This window comes from Stegostoma tigrinum, chromosome 17 (assembly GCF_030684315.1).
Source record: "Stegostoma tigrinum isolate sSteTig4 chromosome 17, sSteTig4.hap1, whole genome shotgun sequence".
NCBI lineage: Eukaryota > Metazoa > Chordata > Chondrichthyes > Orectolobiformes > Stegostomatidae > Stegostoma > Stegostoma tigrinum.
The window spans coordinates 23,252,677-23,274,295 of NC_081370.1; the positions used below are offsets into that span (position 1 = coordinate 23,252,677).

The 21,619-nt window shown below is 39.9% G+C and overlaps 1 protein-coding gene across 3 annotated transcripts in view; it reads left to right on the top strand.

Annotated features, from left to right (window-relative positions):
* ush1c (Usher syndrome 1C) overlaps positions 1 to 21,619 on the top strand; it is a 211,973-nt gene that overhangs the window by 102,345 nt on the left and 88,009 nt on the right. For all 3 annotated transcript variants that reach the window (XM_059652022.1, XM_059652023.1, XM_059652024.1), the window contains exons 13-14: positions 1,725 to 1,790; positions 13,515 to 13,639. In XM_059652022.1, the coding sequence (XP_059508005.1) occupies positions 1,725 to 1,790; positions 13,515 to 13,639 (191 nt within the window). The remainder of the gene's footprint in view (positions 1 to 1,724; positions 1,791 to 13,514; positions 13,640 to 21,619) is intronic.

A 21,619-nucleotide genomic window follows, 5' to 3' on the forward strand; every position in this document is an offset into this window, starting at 1 on the left:
TAATTTGCAACAGTAGTGATTTAATGCTGCATGCGTAAATCTATATTCATGAATGTTAGAAATCACTAATTCATAAACCCTTCAGAACATTATTCCCTTATGTACTATAATAACTTGAACTTAAAATAGTAGAATCTATTTAATACTATAGAGTGAAATGTAAAATAATTCTTAATGATTCAAATAAGGACAGTTATTTTATTGTTACTGCACACAGAACCTGGTGGTTGTTGGGAGTATGCTAAATTCATGAAATAATCATATGTAATTTAGTTAATTAGCTATATAGAACAGATCATATAGCTTTTAGGTTTTTATTAATGTTGCAATTCTGAATCCCTTGGCAAATCAGACATGAAAGAGATCATGTGGTTTTTTTGTCACCTTGGAAAGATCAACTCTAATTTTGTTTTTAGAATCGCCATCTGTTTCTGCATTAAATTAAAGTGATATCTTTTGAATGTAGGCTTGGAATTAGGTGCTGAAGCTTGACATTTCCAACTTTGTACCAATGTAGGTTGTTGATCAATTCATCAGTTTTATCTCATTGCATTGTTCTGTTTCACTCTAACTAGAATCTGCAAATAATATAGCATAAATTAAATTCATTATTAAGGACAGAGTTGCTACATCTGTCCTTTGGTCCATTTAAATTTTAATATTCCCTCTGAAGGCTGCTGCAATGTCCCCTGATTGTGTTGAAATCTTATTTACAAAATGCAGTGCACAGCAATGAGGAGTTAGCCAATGTTGGAGCCATATTTTGTTGTTAGATTAAACGTGAATTAATTTTGTAAACATTTAGCCTAATTAATTAGTGTTCTTTCCGATCCAGTTTCAATTTTTATCTTGTTCAATAAATATAAACAAAGTGCCTGTTAAGTTGAATCATTGGCTAGGTAGCGTGCTGTAACTTTTACCCTGCTGAATATATAGGATTTCCAAGTGATTTAGTGTGATATTAGTTGTCACTTTATGTTGATGCCATTGCTCCAACAGTCAGTGCCACTGTGCCCAAGAAATCAGGATTAATTTTACAAATGATCTTGGATACTCTATCTCAATTGCATCTTCACATAGAGATTGAGGTAGACATTGTACATCCTGTTACGTTGAAGGGAACATCAAATGGAATCTTTGGCAGTCTGTGTAACTCTATTTTGTAAATGGCTTGTGCCTAAGAAGGAGGAAGTAGGGAAAAGGCGGAAAAGGAGTATGTATCTTCAAAAGAAGTACATTGAGAAAGTGTAAATTAACTGAGAAGCTGAGACCAGGACTGAATGAAAATTTCTTTAATCTTTCTTTTAAATATAAAAAAATTTGGAAGATTCTGTAGCCAATGAAATGATATCATGACTGATTTTCTGTTACCAACTTAGTGGTTTGGACAGCTCACTGGCTCAGTGGTTAGCACTGCTGTCTCTCGGCACCTAGGCCCCGGGTTTGATTCCAGCCTTGCACATTCTATCCATGTTTGTGAGGGTTTCCTAAGGCCTTTCTGGTTTCCTCCCACAGTCCATAGTGTCTAGGAATGTGCAGGCTAAATGTGTTAACCATGGTAAAATCTCCATGTGGGTTTACAGGGATGAGGTGGGTCTGGGTAGGATGCTCATCAGAGAGTTGGTACAGACTTATTAAGTGAATGGCTTCTATTTGCCCTGTAGAGATTATATGATTCAATGAAAATAGAGTTGCATTTATAAACCAATGTTTCATGTTTTCAGAAGGAAATTAGAGATTTCACAGAAAACTGCTGAAGAGCAAGAGAGATATCGCAAGGAAATTGAGCAGTAAGTGTTTTGTTTAAGTATTGGGCCATTTTGCTTTATAATAATTTGCAGTCAGCTAGTTTTGAAAATGTAATGTGTCACCTTTTAATTGTTGAACAGACTATAGGCAGGTAAAAGCCATTGTAAGGAATTGCAAACCTTGATTAAACTTGACTAGTTTGGATGCTCAGACGAATGCCTGGATTTTCTAGGCCAAGCAGTATCAGAGGAGCAAGAAGGCTGACGTTTCGGGCCTAGACATTTCTTCAGAAGGTCTTCTTTCTGAAGAACTGTCTAGGCCCAAACCATTAGCCTTCCTGCTCCCTGATGCTGTTTGGCCTGCTGTGTTCATCCAGCTCTACACCTTGTTATCTCAGATTCTCCAGCAGCTGCAGCTCCTACTATCCCTGGATTTTCTAGACTGATTTTGTATCGCTGGATGATACTAGTCAAGTTTGGTCTTTAGAAGTAATTATTTCACTTCTTTCCCTCTTTTCTGTAAACGTTTTCCTCTTGTTTCCTGAACACATTGACTTCTTAGTGAAATACAGTTGCACAGATCTAGGATGCTTTCCAATGTCTTCCTCAAGAAACCGTTTTTCATTTTGGTATCTAGACAGTTAGTTAGCAGGCAATGGTCCACAAAGAATACTATGACGGAATCGAGTACCCTCATCCAAATATGTGTACTTTCAGTGAGATCCTGTGGCTAATAAACCAGGAATGTTATCATTACTCATTTTCCCTTACTGACCTCGGGGTTCTGCAATTAAGTGCCGTATCTCAAACTACCAATCCAACTATAATCAGCACAAATGGTAGATTGAGATGAGTCTTTCTTGATCTGTATGACCCTGTGACTCACTGCTTAATTAGTTGAGACATTTGGAAATCTTATCACAACAATTTGTCTGTCATCTGTTTTAGACACCAACATTGTGATTTGCACACTGCCTGAAACAATGTCAGTTTTAGAAATTAGGGCAAAATTTTAGAGTGAAACAGAACAGCTGAACAGTAGATTGAAACCTGATGACACTTGTTTTGACTTTGTGCTAAAATGCTGGGTTCTTGAGGCTCTTGTGGTTCAGCAGTAGTGTTCCTCCTGAACCGTGAGACACAGGTTTGAGTCCCACCTTCTCCAGAGGAGTGTCATAATATTTCTGAACAGATTGTTTTTAAAAGAAGAGCAGAGTTCTGCCTGCAGTGGCAATTGGCTTCATGACAAGGAAAGGATCCTGAAATGAAAGGAATAAACTGGTGCTTATGTTTTCAAATCTTTGAACATTTTTTGCTGGCTAATTCAACATATGGATATCTGTCTGTGAAATAAGCAGTTCCATTGGAGATGAACAACGTAAAGCTCCTATAATAATTGAATAAATCAAGAATTAAAATGATAATCCTGCCCCACCTCGTTGCTGTGATTGTAGAATAGAGCCAGAGAGTCGTCTTCAATGATAGATTCCTTCTCTCACTATTAGCTGTAGGAAAATGAGTTTGCAATACCCTTGTAACTCATTATAGAGTCACAGAGTCATGCAGTATGGAAACACATTTCATACCAACTCATCCACACTGACCAAGTTTCCCCAAACTAAACTGATCCCACTTGTCTGTGTTTGGTCCATATCCCTCTAAACCTTTCCCATCCAAGTGTCTTTTAGATGTTGTAACAGCACCTACAGCTCCTGCTTCTGGCAGTTCATTCCATATATGAACCACCCTCTGTGTGAAAAAGTTACCACTCAGGCCCCTTTTAAACCTTTCTTCGCTCACCTTGGAAATATGCCCCCTAATTTTGAGCACCCTAGCTTTGAATACCCTACCGTAGGGAAAAGACTTGTGCTGGACTGTTTATGGATCAATGCCTGATGAGTTAAAACAGCTTGCAGCTGAACAGGTGCATTATAGAACAGCTGTTTGCCAAAGCTGAGAAGCTAAAGGAATGTGTGAAAGTTTATCATCCATATCTTGGGACCTGGGAAATGTAGGTCTGGTCAATGTGTTTATAGTAATAGAGATTTGAAGAACTTACCTGAACAATATATCCATGGCAACAGGAAGATTATAAGAGATTGAGAGGAGCTAAATACATTTTGCTGGTTCTATAATTTTGATATTTTTGTGACCTCTGATGCCTTATTGTTTAGTAGAAGTATGCAGGGAAAGTAGAAATCAAACTAGAATTGTTAGAAGAATTTTGATCAAACTTAAATGTTTAAAAAGAGTTTTTATTTTGTCTGCATACTGATTTCTGAATTATGACGTGCCTGAGTATGTGTGTTAAAATATGTAATGGGAGTTATCATAACTCTGATTCTGTATTCTTATAATAAATATCTGACACATTGAAGAATAAATTGGTACAAATATCAGCTGTCTGCAGTTGGCAAGTAGCCATTCGGTTTTGTGTTGAAAGCACATTATTCAGTCACTCTATTCTGACGGGGAAGTATAAAACTATGGAGGAACTTGAAACCAAGGATGTGAATTTTAAAATCAAGGCACTGCCAGACTGGGAACTATTTTGTAACAAGTGCATGCAATGGGTATGGGCATCGCTGGCTGGGCCAACATTTATTGCCCTGCCCTAGTCGCCCTCAAGAAGGAGGCCAGAAGCTGCTGTTTTGATTTGCAGGAGTCCATCTGCTTTAGCAATACCCATGATGCTGTTAAGGAGGTAGTTCCAGGATTTTGCCCCAGTGACACTGAAGGAAATGCAAGTTATTTCAAAGTCAGGGTGGTAAGTGACTTTGAGGAATTTGGTGCGATTCCCATGTATGTGCTGCCTTTGTCCTAGATGGTGATGGCCATGGTATTGAAGGTGATGCCCAAGAGCCTTGGTGAATTTCTGCAGTGCATCTTGTAGATTGTACACACTGCTTCACCTGGGGGTGGTGGGAGTGAAAATTTATAGATGTGGTCCCAGTCCATTTGGATGCTTTATCTTGAACTGTGTCCTGCATTTATCCAGGCAAGTGGTCAGTATTCTATGACACTCCTGAGTTCAGCAACATAGGTGGTGGATTGTCTTTAAGGGGTCAGGAGATGGGTTACCCACTGCAGGAATCCTAGTCACTAGCCTGCTCTTGTAACCATAGGTACTTGTATGGCTAATGCAGTTCGGATCCTGTTAATGGTATTGATATTGATAATAATAGTGGAGGGTTCAGTTTCGGTAATGATATTGAGTGTCATTGGGTGATGGGTAAAATCTGTCCTGGTGAGGGTGGTCGTTGCTTAACACTACTGTGGCACAAATGTTTCTGCCACTTGTCAGCCCAAACCTGGTTTTTGTCTGGGTCTTGCTGCATTTGGATGTGGATTGCCTCAGTATCTGAGGATAGTGCTGAGCATCGTGCAATTGTCAGCAAATATCCCTACTTCCAACTGTTATGACAGAGTGAAGATCATTGACGAAGCAGCAGAAGATAGTTGGGCCCAGGAATTTCTGCAGAGGTGTCCTGAAGCTGAGATGGCTGAACTCCAGTAATCATAAGCATTTTCCCAGGTGCCAGGTATGACTCTAACCTGTGGAGAGATTTCCTCCTGATACCCATTGATTCCAGTTTTGCTAGGGCTCTCAAATGTCACATTTGGTCAAATACAGTCAAAAACAATCACTTTCCCCATGCCTCTGGAATTCATTTCTTTTGTCCATGTTTGAACTCGGTTGCAATGAAGTTAGGAGCTGGGTAGACCTGGCAAAAGACAAACTGTGTGTTACTGAACAAGTGTTATTGTGAAGTAAGTGCTATTTCAGTACCTCTGTTGATGAGCACTTAGACCACCTCACTGATGATTGAAAATAGCACGCTAGACAGTATTTGGCTGTGTTGGATTTGTCCTGCTTTTTGAGTGTTGGACGTACACAGGCAATTTTCCATGTTGCCAGGTAGATGCCAGTGTTGTAGCTGAACTAGAATGGCTTGGCGAGAGATGTGGCAAATTCTGAGCACAATTCTTCAGATCTATTGCCGGATTGTTGTCAGGGCCCTTAGCCTTTGCACAATCCAGTGTTTCCATTGTTTCTGGATATGACTTGGAGTGAATAGAATTGGCTGAAGTCTGGTATCTATAATGCTGCAGATCTCTGGAGGAGATCAAATTTAATCATCCACACAGCACTTCCAGCTGAAGATTGCTGCAAATGCTTCAACTTTATCTTTTACAATGATATGCCACACTCCCTTCATTATTGAGGATAAGAATACTTGCAGAGCCCCCTCCTCCAGTGGGTTGTTTAATTCTCCACCACCATTACTGAATTTGGGTTAGCAAACACAGGGAAAATGCAAGAATGGTTCGAGGGATGATTTATCATTTGTGCAGTAAGTTTTTAGATGCTTTTGTGAGAGGTGAAATAAGTGGAGGCCAACAAGGACAAGAATGTAATTGGTGACTCTACAGTTTAAAAAAGGGAATGGATAAGAGTTTCAGTGACAAACTGAGGCAGGGGTAAAGATAGGCAATGTTACAGAGTTGGAAGATCTTTGCAAAAAAAAATCTTCCAAGATATCACTGAGGTGTACCCATGCAATCAGCTTCTTTTGTAATAGTGCATTGTCTAATCAACAAAGTAGGCATTTCAGAATCTGTCCAAATGTGTATTTTTACTATTCAGCATCCTAACTACTCACCACAGGTCCTTTTCTGGACAAAGCCTTCACTCATATCAAACAATCCATGGTGTCAGTAGAAGAAAGGCAAGGAGTTCTGAACGTTCCTGCCCAGCATTCTTTTCTTAGCTAACATAATCACAAATAAATTTGAGAGATCCAGGGGCAAATGGAAATTGGTCGCTGTTTGCCCACGTAACATCCAAGAAGACACCGTACAGGTTGAGGAAATAACCCGTTATTTGTGTGTGTGTGGTTCTATTTATGCAAGTTGATTTCTTCAATTACTACTTTAATTTTTGGGGGTGCAGAAATTACTTTTATACTGTTATTTTTGATGTGTTTATTTCATGCATATACAAGCACAATCTGCATGAAAACGCACATTTGGGGAAGCACAACTGTGCTCCATTGTTCAGTTCCTCCTCCACAGTGGCAGATACGGGATGTGTCATGACACATGGAAAAAGCTTCCTTCAAAACCAATTAATATTCTGTTGATTATTACATTCAGAGTTTTACTACATGAAAAAGTGATAAGTGAAGATTGTTTGGAGAAGTATAAATGCTTATTTTCTGAACACTGGGGAAAACTGAGGTTGCTGGTTTGTTTGCAATTTCCTCAAGAATAACAAGCCAGTTTTGCATAATCTAGATTGCAATATAACACTAGCATTCCAGAGTGAACATTCTGGTGCTCTTGGGCGGGGTCATACTAATTTAAGAAGAATCATACTTGCATGTTTAAGAAGCTAAGAAAAAGAACCTGTGAATTAGTATTGAGTTTGAGTAAGAATGAAACAGCATATCAAGAAGACAGCCATGTTATAAAAATACTGCTGTGTAATTTCAGGTCATAGCAGGCCGCATTTGATTAGAATTTACAAGCCACTGAAGCAGAGAGCTGTTATTTTTCTGCAGCTTTTTTCACAAATTATTCCCCCGCCCTCAATCTGGTGCAGATGAAGTATCTTGTCTGGAGAATATTTATTTACACATCTCACCGTGTAGTTTAGTATAAAATAACCATAATAAGAACAAGGTTTGAAATGATGGATATGAAATGGTCGTATAAAATTAAATTTTTTATCTAAAAAGCAGAGCATAAAACTTTGACAGTGATATAAAACCTGCTGATTGATATACACCCGACTGGATCAATAGAAAGGCATTCAGCTGAAGCGTGAGATTGGTTTCCACTGTTGTAAAGGTCCATTGAGTGTTTGTTAGTCCACTGACCTGAAATATCAGGACAAAGCATATATGTCAGAAGGGCTGCCTTGTTGATTAAAGCTACTATAAAAGTCCTGTTTTTACACACACCTCTTGTGGAAGCAGGTGAAGTACTGTTGAAATGGGGGCAAGTGAAGAAAAAGAAAGAGTCAGGAAATTAAGACATCAGTTCAGTCAAGATATGGAAAAGAAATAATTGAAATTCACAAGATGGGCTTGCTTTAAAAAAAAATTGCACAATTCCTTGAGGGAACAAGGCCTTCTCTTCAGTTTCGGGTTCCCATTCATAAAGTGCTCCGACACATTCATTATGCTAAATAACACAGATGTACCATCTCAAAAGTGAGCATCCATGAGATGAAGCAATCAAGTAGTATTTAACCACAACTTGTAAACTCATGGCCCTGTACGTCTTGCAGTCGTCTATTGCCATCGAACCAATCTTATCTTGATTAAATGAGGGGTACAAGACAACATGCTGGGCATGCATACTTAATGTGAAATTTCAAGTTGCCAAAGCTACAACGCAGGATTAAATTTATGCTAAACAGCGGAAGAGCGCAGATAGAGCTAAATATTTACAACAGGTCAAGGCTTTGCAGTCTTGCCGGGTGAGTGGTGGTGGACAGTTAAACAAATAAATGTAAGGAAAGTTTCCTGAAACATCCCTAATCACAATTCTGGAAGAAAGCAGCACATCAGTTCAGAAGATTAAGCTGATTTGTTTATAGCCTTCTTTCCCTAGAATTGCTGAGCAGTGACCTGTCTCAGCTTCTTTGAGGTCCCCTTCACAGAATGCAGGTTTTGACTGATTTTTATTTTACCCTGCACCATGTAAAACAGCTGAATGAACTGGACACAGCAAAGCTATGGACCTTGGCAACATTCTGTCTGTAGTACTGGAGACTTATGCTCAGCCAGAACCATCACATGGAGTTCACAGTAGATAGTAAGGAAATGGCTCATGAAGGAAAAATATCTTATTTCTCTACTCACCAAAAAGGATACAAATATTTTGAAGCAATTGTTGCAAATTAGGAGCTGGAAGGGAGAGAAGAACTAGAGCACTAGGGAAGCAATACTGGGCAAACTGATAGAACTGCCCCCATTTCAGAGAATCCCTACAGTGCAGATAGAGGCCACCATTCAGTCCACCAAGACGACAATGACCCTCTGAGAGCATCCCAGTAACCCTGCATATGCCATAGCTAACCCCGCTCTTCCCCCCCCCCCCCACAACCTGCCAACAACAGGATAATTTAGCATAGCCAATCCACTCCCAAACCTGAGAGTCTATGGACTGTGGGAGGAAACCAGAGCACCCAAAGGAAAGCCATGTAGACAAGGGGAGAATGTGCAAACTTCACAGAGACAGTTGCCCAAAGGTAGGATTGAACCCGGGTCCCTGGTGCTGTAAGACAGCAATGCTAACCACTGAGTTGCTGTGCTGTTGTGCCATTTCCTCATAAACTTCATCTGTAGGCTCATAAAAGAAGTGTTGATGAGGTAGTTGCAATGATTTTTTTTTATAATTTGCTACATTATTGAAAGGCCATTTCAGATTGTAAGGTAGAAAATATAACTCCTCTATTCAAGATGGGAGGCAGAAAGGAAACAGGAAACTGTAGAGCAGTTAGCTTGATTTCTGTCATGCGAAGTGCGTTAGAATTGATTGTTAAGGAGGCTCGAGCTGGGCACTTAGAAAAACAGAAAGTAATCAGAAAGAGGCAACATAGCTTTGTGAAAAGGAATTTAGTATAAGCAATCATGTGACTTTGGAACTTGCTGTCTCCAGAAATTGGTGGAGATGGGGTTGTTGAATATTTTTAAGGTGGAGGTATGTAAAAAAAGATAGAGGAAACAAAGGTTATTGGGGATAGATAGGAATGTGGAATTAGAGATACAGACAGTATGATTTATACAACAGTAGAGTAGATGTGAGAAGACAAATAGCCTACCCCGGCTCCAATTTTGTATGTTTGCAAAATTTACCAAATATACCCTGTCCATAAACAGCAAGTAAAGCCATTCCAAACAACTGCTGTCCCATCAATCTACTCCTAATATCAACAAAGTGATGGAAATTGTTGTTAACAATGCTATCAAGTGGCAATTACTCAACAAGACCCTCCTCATTGATATTTAATTTGGGTTCTGACAAGACTCCACTCCAGATCTTATTACAGCCTTGGCCTATGCATTGGACTGAAGAGCTGAATCTCAGGGAATAGAGTGACTTTTCTGGATATCAGGGCAGCATTTGATCAAGTTTGCTAGTAAAGAACGCTGTTAAATTTGAAATCAATAAGTATGGCTCCAACCAACAGAGAGCTTTTACTCTATCTGCCATTTAAAAGCAAAGCTATTCACATCATTTTGGCGACATTAAGAAATAACATTTTTTCTGTCTCAAAAAAATTAAACCACTTTAAAATGATTATTAAAAAAATTTCACCCTTGCTGGCCAAATAAACTAGTGAATTGTTGACCGATACATTGGAAATAGAAATACCAATTTTAACTCTATGCATATGTATGGTTTACGAATCACATGTTTCATACTTTTTCTTTGGTGGAGTTCTACCTAACTTGCTTGATTATGGGCAAGTCTTCCATGTTTTAAATTCCTATTGATCCAGAAAGAGCACAGGTTCACTTTCTAGTTGGTGCTGTTAGCTCAGGCAGAATGTGTGCGGTTGACACATTTGATAAGGAATTTGTCAAGCTCACAGCTCATGATGCAATTTTATTGATCCTTTCTATCAATTGTGTGTGATATACAGGATGCCCAGTAAGTGTCAAAACATTTTCCCTGAGCAGACTTGCACAATGAGAATAGTCCCTTGATACTGGTGTGTCAAATCTACCAATATCTGCAATACGGTGTTAACATGAGTTATGTGCCTTCGGACAAAAAGAGACAGCCTATAAAGTGACCAAGAGCACTGGGAAATCAGAAGATTGGGAAGGCTACAAAAACAAACAGAGGAGAACAAAGAGAGAAATAAGGAAGGAGAGGATCAAATATGAAGGTAGGCTAGCCAGTTATGTTAGAAATGATAGTAAAAGTTTCTTTCAATACATAAGAAACAAACGAGAGGCAAAAGTAGACATTGGGCCGCTCCAAATTGATGCTGGAAGGCTAGTGGTGGGAGATAAGGAAAAAGCTGAAGAACTTAATAAGTACTTTGCGTCAGTCTTCACAGTGAAAGACATGAGTAGTATCCCAACAATTAAGGAGAGTCAGGGGGCAGAGTTGAGTATGGCATTCCAAAAGAGAAAGTGCTAGAAAAGCTAAAAAGTCTAAAAATTGATAAATCTCCAGGCCCCAATGAGCTACATCACAGAATTCTGAGGGAGGTGGCTGAGGAAATAGCGGAGGCGTTGGTTGTGATCTTTCAAAAGTCACTGGAGTCGGGGAAAGTCCCAGATGATTGGAAAATCGCTGTTGTAACACCCTTATTTAAGAAAGGATCAAGACAAAAGATGGAAAATTATAGGCCAATTAGCCTAACCTTGGTTGTTGGTAAAATACTGGAATCGATTGTTAAGGATGAGATTTCTAAATTCATGGAAGTGCAGGGTCGGATTAGAACAGGTCAGAATGGATTTAGTAAGGGGAGGTTGTGCCTGACAAACCTGTTAGAATTCTTAGGTTAGACCAGGGAAACCCAGTGGATTTTATCTACCTAGACTTCCAAAAGGCCTTTGATAAGGTGCCTCACGGGAGGCTGCTGAGTAAGGCGAGGGCTCATGGTGTTCGAGGTGAGTTACTGGCCTGGGTTGAGGATTGGCTGTCTAACAGAAGGCAGAGAGTTAGGATAAAAGGCTCTTTTGGAATGGCAACCAGTGACAAGTGGTGTCCCACAGGGCTCAGTGTTGGGGTTGCAGCTGTTCACTTTATATACTAATGATCTGCATGAAGGGACTGGGGGCATTCTGGCGAAGTTTGCCAATGATATGAAGATAGGTGGACAGGCAGGTAGCACTGGGGAGGTGGGGAGGCTTCAGAAAGATTTAGTCAGATTAGGAGAGTGGTCCAGGAAATAGCTGATGAAATTCAACATGAGCAAATGCGAGGTCTTGCACTTTGGAGAAAAAGAATACAAGCATGGACTATTTTCTAAGCGGTAAGAAAATTTGTAAAGCAGAAGTACAAAGGGATCTGGAGTGCTAGACCAGGATTCTCTAAAGGTTAACTTGCAGGTTGAGTCCGTGATTAAGAAAACAAATGTAATATTGTCGTTTATCTCAAGAGGGTTGGAGTATAAAAGCAGCAATGTGCTTCTGAGGCTTTATAAAGCTCTAGTTAGACCCCATTTATAATACTGTGTCCAATTTTGGGCCCCACACCTCAGGAAGGACATACTGGCGCTGGAGCGTGTCCAGTGGAGATTCACACGGATGATCCCTGGAATGGTAGGCCTAACATACGATGAACGGCTGAGGATCCTGGGATTGTATTCATTAGAGTTTAGAAGGTTGAGGGAAGATCTAGTAGAAACTGACAAGATAATGCATGGCTTAGAAAGGGTGGATGCTGGGAAGTTGTTTCTGTTAGGCGGGGAAACTAGGACCCATGGGCACAGCCTTAGAATCAGAGGGGGTCAATTTAGAACGGAAATGAGACAACATTTCTTCAGCCAAAGAGTGGTGGGCCTGTGGAATTCATTGCCACGGAGCACAGTGGAGGCCGGGACGTTAAATGTCTTCAAGGCAGAGATTGATATATTCTTGATCTCACAAGGAATTAAGGGCTATGGGGAGAGTGTGGGTAAGTGGAGTTGAAATGCCCATCAGCCATGATTAAATGGTGGAGTGGACGCGATGGGCCAAATGGCCTTACTTCCACTCCTATGTCTTATGGTCTTATGGATGACATCTGCAGAAAATTTCAGAGAAAGAAATATTGAAAATAAAATAAAATCCGTCCTGAAGAAGGGTCACTGGGTCCAAAACATTAACTCTGCTTTCTCCCTACAGATGCTGCCAGACCTGCTGAGTTTTTTCAGCAATTTCTGACTTTTGTTTCTGAATTCCAGCATCTCCAATTTTTATCCTGCTTTTAGAAATGAATACCTGGATTTCAATTTTAATGTGTATGTTTGACGCTTGGAAACTCGCTTGCTAGTTAATACATTATTTTAAGTGAGTGACTTACAAGTTCCCCTCCAAGCCATTCACCATCATGACTTGGAAGTATTTCTTTGTCACTAAATCGAAATCCTGGAACTCTTTCCCTAACTGCATGATGGGAATACCAACACCAATGGACTGCAACTGTTCAAGAAGACAGCTCAGCTCCACTTTCTGAAGGGCAGCTTGGGACAGACAATAAATACTGGTCCAATCAGCGACACCCACATACCGTGAATGAATTTTTGAAACTATATTATTTCCCTAACTGCAAATATATAGATGAACAAACAACAATTGAAATAAAATTGCTAGGTACAACCAATTGGCATTCAGAATAGATGTCAATGTTCATATTTGAGATCATTTCTTTTGAATGCTGAATAGTGACTATTAGTAAATAGAAAATAGTAAAGACAAATCAGTCAAATTGCAATTATGCAGCCCGTTAATTTCTTAATGAGTTGCACAAGAAATGACCTTACATTCTCTCTTAAAAATCTCTAGGTTAAAGTGTCTTGCTGAGGAAATATAACTCAAATTATACAAGGTGATGCCAGTAATTGGAAAAAGGATTTTTTCAAAACCCTTTTTCTAATCACCCTGTTCTGTTATGTGATATGTTAAGCTCAATGTAATTCACCTGTATAACTGTGAAACTGCTTCAATTTAGTAACATTCTTCATTTTCAGGCTATATGTGGACTCTTGTCTAATTGAAGGCAAAGATCTGAGTAACCACTGTGTCTTTACAGGATAGAAGCAGAGGAGCAGCAATTTAAAAAGGAATGGGATGAAGACTGGGGACAACGAGAACAGCCTAAAAATCCAAAATCAGTTAGCACCGATGTTTCCCCTCACCCACCACTGAAAAGTAAAAGTAAGATACTTTACAGCAATATTTTTATTCCAAACTTCAAGATACTGTTCATGTTTTGTCACCACAGAGAGTATATTCAAGTTGTAAATGTCACAGCAAGGAATCCAATGACAGCAAGTTATTCTTGTGAGAAAAAGAGCAATAGAATCTATCTCTTAGGATGAAGATAAATGTGTTCATGAAACTCACAGGAGAGCTTCACCTGCCTAGTAAACCAATCCTAGGAAATGACAGAACCGCAAAAACTCATTGCTTGAATATAGCTTTTATTTTAATTCCCATGGTGCCTAGTTTTTGCGTAGAAGGGAAGAATTTAAATTCCACCTTCTAAATTTGACTTTTTTTAAAAATCCATCAGACTGCTATGAAGTCCACCAGCCATCCATTAATCTAACTGAATGGCTTGCTGAATTCAGTTCCACAATCTTATTCATCCTTTGCATACATTTTTTGAGAAATCCTGCTTCAAAGCAGAGTAATGAACTACAGAAAGTCAAACCCTGGGTTTTAGACTGAGACTATGCCCAAAAAAGGGCAACGATCTAATGGTGGCTTACGTTTTCCTTGTGGGACCCACAGATGTTTTTGACACTAAAATGAAAATTACCATTTTTTTACCTTTTCTTCGATTGTCCCTAGTTTTCTTCCTGCAGTGGCAAAGCAGGAAATGTTGGATTTCCCCAGAGGATGAGCTACTATTGTTGTTACATCTTGATGATCAAATTCATGAGTGACAAAGGGCCCCATTGTCTTTAGCCTGTGTCTTTATCTTTGTCAAACAAGATCAAAAGATATGGATGAGATTCTCACACCATTTGTTTTATATCTTTGCATACAATTTTCCAATTGTTGGGGACTCATGGGGAACATACTGGAAACGTTACAAGGCTGATTATCAAACTGTTTGAACCAGATCATCAACCTTCTGCCGTGGACAACATGTTCTGTAGTGGGACTTGAGCATGGACATTCTGGCTCAGAGACAGGAATAGTACAGGGAGTAGACTTTCTAGACTCTCACTGCTAAATTAGTCTCTCTTGCAGCTACTTTAATTTCAGTTACAGTACATAATGCAAATCAGCTTCATTTCCTGTGCATCATTGTGATTATCCTGTAATTTAAGCACTGTATTAAAAGTTAGATTTGTTTTAAATGAAGGATCCTTCACATTTCCGGGAAATATGTTCACTAGTTTGTCAGACATTGGCCCAGCAGTGGTATATTCAAAGGTCTTTATTATGATAGTTAATTAATGATAGTGGATCAGTAATGCGAATCCAAGGCAGTTTTCTGATTGATGGGAACAGTTATGTCATAGAACAGCTGCAAGGTTTGTTTTTTTTAACTGTAGACCCACCCCTGGATTTAAATCCACACGATAGATTATATAAATAGGTAGAAGGTTTAGCTTTATTACAGGCATAACAGAATAGTAGACTACATCTGTCCTCTGTCTATCACTACCAGTGCTACATGTTCAAGTTTGTTGCTGTCACATTACTTTAATGAAGCATTTTCAGCAATCTTCAGCCAGAGTGTCAAGTGGATATTCCATCTTGGCTTCCTCCAGTGGTCCCCAGCATTGCATTTACCTGTCTTCAGTCAATTCACTTCATTCCATTTGATCTCAAGAAACAGTTGGAGACTTTGGATACCGCAAAGTACGTGGATCCTGACAACATTCAGCTAATCGTACTGAAGACCTGTGCTCCAGAACTTGCGGCTCCCCCGGCCAAGCTGTTCCAGTACAGTTACAATGCATCTAGCCAGTAATGTGGAAAATTGCCTAAGTATGTCCTGTACACAAAAAGCAGGACAAATCCAACCCGATCGATTACTGCCCCATCAGTCGACTCTCGATCATCAGTAAAGTGGTGGGAGGTGTCATCAACAGTGCTATCAAGCAGCACCTGCTCAGCAATAACCTGCTCACCAACGCTCAGTTTGGGTTCTACCAGGGCCACTCGGGTCCTGACCTCATTACAGCCTTGGTTCAAACATGGACAAACGAGCTGAATTCCAGAGGTGAGACAAGAGTAATGGTCCTTGACATCAAGAAGTCTTGGCAACACTGCAATTAATGAGAATCAAGGTCAAATTCTCTGCTGGTTGAAGTCATACCTGACACGTAGGAAAATCGCTCTGGCTGTTTAGGTCAGTTATCTCAGCTTCAGGACATCTCTGCAGGAGTTTCTCTGGGTAGCGTCTGAGGACCAACCATCTTCAGCTGATTCATCAATGACCTTCCCTCCATCATCAGGTCAGAAGTGGGGATGTTCACCAGTAATTGCACAATATTCAGCACCATTTTCGTTTCCTCAGATACTGAAACAGTCCATTTTCAAAGGCAACAAGATCTGGGTGATATCCAGGTTTGGGCTGACAAGTGGCAAATAATATTTGCGGCATACAAATGCCAGGCTATGACCATCTTCAATAAGGGATAATTAAACCACCCTTGACATTCAGTGCCATTACAATCGCTGAATCCCCCACTGTCAACATCCTGGTGCTCATCCAGAAACTCAACTGAACTAAACACAGCGATTGCAGTAGCAGTTCAGAGGCTGTAAATACTGTGGCAATTAACTCACCACCTGACTCCCCAAAGCCTGACCACCAACTACAAGGCACAAGTCAGGAGCCAGGTGGAATACTCACCACTTCCACTATCCAGGACAAAGAAGCCCTCTTGATTGGCACCGCATCCATTTCCTCCACTACTGACCATCAGTAGCAGCAGAATGTACTAACTAGAAGATGCTCTGTAGAAATTCACTAAAGAATGTTAGACAGCACCTTATAAATGCACAACCACTTCCATCTAGGCAGATACATGGGAACGCCATCATCTGCTACTTCCCCTCCAAGTCATTCACCATCCTGACTTGGAAATATATTGCCATTACTTCACAGCCACCAGGTCAAAATCCTGGAATTCCCTCCCTAAGGGCATTATATGTCACCTCCAGCATATGGACTGCAGTGGTTCACAAAGGCAGCTCACCACCACCAGGCCACCATGGGCTAATAAGGACAGGCAATAAATGCTAGCCAGTCAGCAATGCCCACATCCCAAGTGAATATAAGAAAAATATAGAGCCATTAATTTCAACCAATGAAAGAGGCCTTTATGCTTTGAGGTTATTAGCATCATCTGTTTTCTGATATAACAGTATAATGAAACAAAGCATTGGATTTATTTTATAGTTAAAAGCATTATCACAATAATAAGGAAAAAGCTAGTCATTGGTTTTGGTATTCATATGTATTGCTTTCTCTTTTCCAATATGAGCAGTGAAGAGTAATATACACTGCCATTTCAATTTTATTGAAATTGCTTCCTTTGTGAGAAAATGACACAATGTTGAAAGTGCACAGGATGTTGCAAATTGCATTCCAGATTAGCACTGAAATGCAGTGCTCATCAATATTTCATCATATTATTCAAGTCAGAGTTAAGGGCCACTGTGGATGAAGAAGACTATAAATTTAACCTCAATTAACTGCGACACTAGTTTATAGTTTACTGGACTTTAAATATTTCCTTCATGCTTACAGTGATGATTGATGTGGTAAAGAATGAAAGGTTTTCCACTTATTGTCTCTAATGATAGTATCCAGCTTTCTCAGATCTGGAAAAGGCATAAATTAGATGCAGCATGAAATCCTTTCAGCACTTCTTTGATAGGAAAATGTGCTCTACTGTCAACAGTGTGAAATTCTTATCTTCCACACCAGCCATCCTCATATCTGTATGAATGCTAAATTAATATCAAACTGTGAACAGTCTTCTGTTTTTGATTTATGGCCTCTGCTCTCAAGTGTTGTGATTATGCAAAGTTGAAGATGCAAATTGTGTGCTTGGGAGATGCCAAACTCTCAATGCCACAGAATGATGCAACAAGATTTAAATTTATAATGAATGTTTAATTTTTAATTGCCAAGATTTAAAATATTATTGGTGTGCAAGCGCATTGCCTTACCACTGGCCTGGAGAGGAGGAAAATTGGGTGAAACAATAGATGGCAGTATACCTCCAAAATAAATGCAGTGTGACTCCAAAGGAAAGAATAACAAAATTCTCTATAATAGGAACAAGTTATGGTTGTAGTACTGGACTAGCAATCCTGATGACTATATGAATAACCTGAAGAATTAGTTTATCTACTGTTTTTAAAATCAATCAAAATAGGAAAACCTGGAATTAGTAAAATGAGCATGGATTGTCATAAAAATATTGTAGATCACTAAGGTCCATTAGGAAAGGCAAACTTCTGTCTGACTAGTAAGGCTTATTTAACTCCAGTTTCACACAAACCTGGTTGACTCTTAACTATTCTCTGAAATAGCCAAACAAAAACAAAATCGCGTAAAACTTTTGAGAAAGTATAGTTTGCAGCAAAAACTGACTTGTGTTGCCTGCAATCTCCATTAGTTGAGACTGAATTAGGAAAAGATTTAATTGCCACAGTCCTACATTCAGAGTTGTAACGCTTTGTGAATTATATGGGTACATACAGTTAAACAGTGTTCAACAAAAGTTGTGAATCTTGATACAGAACACATGTAACATTTTTACTTTTGATAATTTTCTTCTGGAATTATTTATTAATTATTTGTGCCAATTTACAACTGTATATACTAAAATATTAATCCTTATAATTTTTAATCCCTTTAACATGTCCTAATCTGCTCCTTGGATGGCATCAACAGTATCATCAACAATCCTGTCGTTATCCGTCATATCTTCCACAAATAAATATTCTCTTGCCAGCAAATTGCATTGAATATCCTACAGTTCTTAAATGAGTTGAGGACAATCTCTACTGATTTCAACCCACTTACACAGATTTAATAACATCAGAGCTCACAGGCTGTCCCTATTAGTAATTGTTTACTTTTGTTCAGTCGTCCAGACATTCCACTTCTCTATTCATGCTACCCTGGAAGAACTTCTTTCATGAAACATCGATTGTTGAACAAGGCTGTTTAGACTACCAGGCTTCATTACAATACCAGTGTTTTACAATTTAACATCAGCAACCCAATTGACAAAGTGTGATCTGAACCAATCCCAGATGAGAAGACTTTTTAAATGAAATTGTCCTGGCCAGAAGCTCCAAACTTTTAGCAGAAGTATTTTCAAGCCACATTCATCCATCCACATAATATTATGACAATGGACATTGCTACTTAGAAATTGCTGATGTTTGGAGGTTTTTTCTCTTGATTACCAACATTGGCTGAAGCATTTTGCAATTGGGCAAACATAAAAGAACTGTGTATCTATATTTTTCGTGGCTAGTTGGCTTCATCACTGCTATTTTTACTGACTGTTAGACTAGCTATTCAATGGAGTCCCATCTATTTTCCTAATATATAGGAAACTTTATCCAATCTTTTGTTGATGTTTGACTGTACACCACTAAAATGCAATAAACCTTCTGCAGAGAGGTCCTGCAAAACATTGGTCTTCTGTCACAATGCAATATAATTTCTCTTCATAAATTTGCACTATCTAAAAAGCTTTCTCTTGCTTATGTCATTGAGAAGATTCAGATAGCTCTGTGGAAAACAGCCTGTTCTGATGATCTTCATTGACACATTTTTCTAGTTCAATTTTCCAACTGTAGCCGCATGCAGTGGTTTTCTTCTATTGAACATTGATACTTTTTGTCTAAATTTGATAATCCATTCTCTACCAGCCCATTTCATTACTATGGGTCTACCTGATTCCTTCCTGCTTCCTTTAGTTCCTCCTCCTGCTCATCTTTCTCCTACATCACTTCCTCCTCTTACTCCTGGATTGGTATTCACATCTATGAAAGTAATGGATCACAAACATTGAGAAGCTTACCTAAACAGTCAAGGTGCTAGAAGCACTGTGAATGAAGACTGATTGCCTACTGTCAATATTTAAAGTGGCTCCATCACTGTCACTATATGTACACTTTGCTTACATTGTGGAATAATCATGGGTAGTCTCTTATAGAGTGGATAGCAGTAAGCCTGTGTCCCTTCAAATATGTGGGTAGAGCCAACCAGCACAGGATGAATATGTTGTGGCTACTGGCAAGATAATGGGCATTCATCAAAATTGTTGTCATTGCCGAATCACATGCAAACAGAATATTTTTGGAATAGAAGCCATTCTCCTGTATTTGATCTGAGGATCCCATAAATCTCACATGCAGACAGTGGTGTTCTAAACCAGGAGGGTAACAAGGTATAGAGCTGGATGAACACAGCAGACCAGGAAGCATCAGAGGAGCAGGAAAGCTGACATTTTGGGTCTGGACCCTTCTTCAGAAATGGGGAAGGGGAAGGGGGTTCTGAAATAAATACAGGAGGAGGCAATGATAGAAAGTGGATAGTAGTGCAGATAGGTGGAGAAAAGACGGACAGGTCAGGGAAGCATGGAAGAAGCCAGTACAGGTGAATGTAGGTAGGGAGTTGGGATGGGGATTGGTCAGTGAGGAGGGAGGGGGCAGGTAGGTGGGAGAGAAGATGGACAGGTCAAGGAAGGGGGCTGGTCTTGGGATAAGGTCGGGAGTGGGAAGGTTTTGAAGCTCATAAAGTCCACATTGAGACCATTGGGTTGTAGGGTTCCAAGGTGGCATTTGAGGCACTGTTCCTCCAGTTTTCGGGTGGCATCGTTGTGACACTGGAGGAAGCCCAGGATGGACATGTCATCCAGGGAATGGGAGGGGGAGTTGAAGTGGTTCGCGACTGGGAGGTATTGTCATTTGTCACGAACTGAGCATAGGTGTTCTACAAAGCGGTATCTGCTTGGCCTCGCTGATGTAGAGGAGGCCAGATCGGGAACAGAGGATACAATAGACCACATTAGCGGATGTGCAAATGAACATCTGTTGGATGTGGAAGGTTTTTTTGAGGCCTGGGATGGAGGTGAGGGATGGAGGTGTAGAGGTGGGTATAGCACCTCCTGAAGTTGCAGAGAAAGGTGCCAAGGGTGATGGGGCTAGTGGGGAGTGTGGTGCAGACGAGGGAGTCGCGGAGACTGCAGTCCCTCCAGAAGGCAGATAAGGGTGCAGAGGGAAATATATCCTTGGTAGTGGGGTCAGATTGCAGGTGGCAGAAGTGGTGGAGAATGATGCATTGAATCCGGAGGTTAATAGGGTGATATGTGAGGAAGGAGAATTCTGTTTTTATTGCAGGGAGCAGGTGTAAGGGCTGAGGTGCGGGAAACGCAAGAGATGCAATCGAGGGCGTTTTCAACCACTGTAGGGGTAGGGGTGGGGTGAGAAATTGCGGTCCTTGAAAAACAAGGACATCTGGGATTCCCAGGAGTAGAGCGCCTCATCTTGGGAGCAGATGTGGTGGAGGCAGAGGAATTGGGAACAGGGGATCGCATTTTTTTGCAGGAAGGTGGGTGAGAGGAGGTGTGGTCCAGGTAGCTGTGGGAGTTGGGAGTCGATAGCACCCGCTTTGGATAACATTAAAAATAATCCTTAAATGGCAGAAACAATGAGTATTTTCTGTCAGTGACAAAGATAAATAGATGTTGCTTTAGTGGCACAATTTTGGTCTACTTCTAGTCCCGTTAGTTAACCTTTGGCTATTTAACTTGTGTCACAATGTCATGTGTCATGAAACATTTCTTGATTTTCTTAAAGCCAATGCACAGGATACAGTGGAGAGGAGTTATGACAATTGATCTGCCTTCACTATAAATATTTCTTTTCCGAAATGATATGATCCTGTATTGTTCCAAATTGTTTTGCTGATGATGCCCACAATCCCAGAAAATGTCACATTTAGTATCTGTACTCTAGAACACTGGAACAACTTCATGACTGACTTGTAGAAATGTGCGACTGTGATTTCCTACAGTGAAACACATTTAGAAATGTCAACATTTTATATGTAGAAGTATTACTCTGTTTTGCTCTACTCATTTTAAAAATTGTTTTCTTAGAAGTGAGACAACATCTGACTTTGTGCATTTGATATTG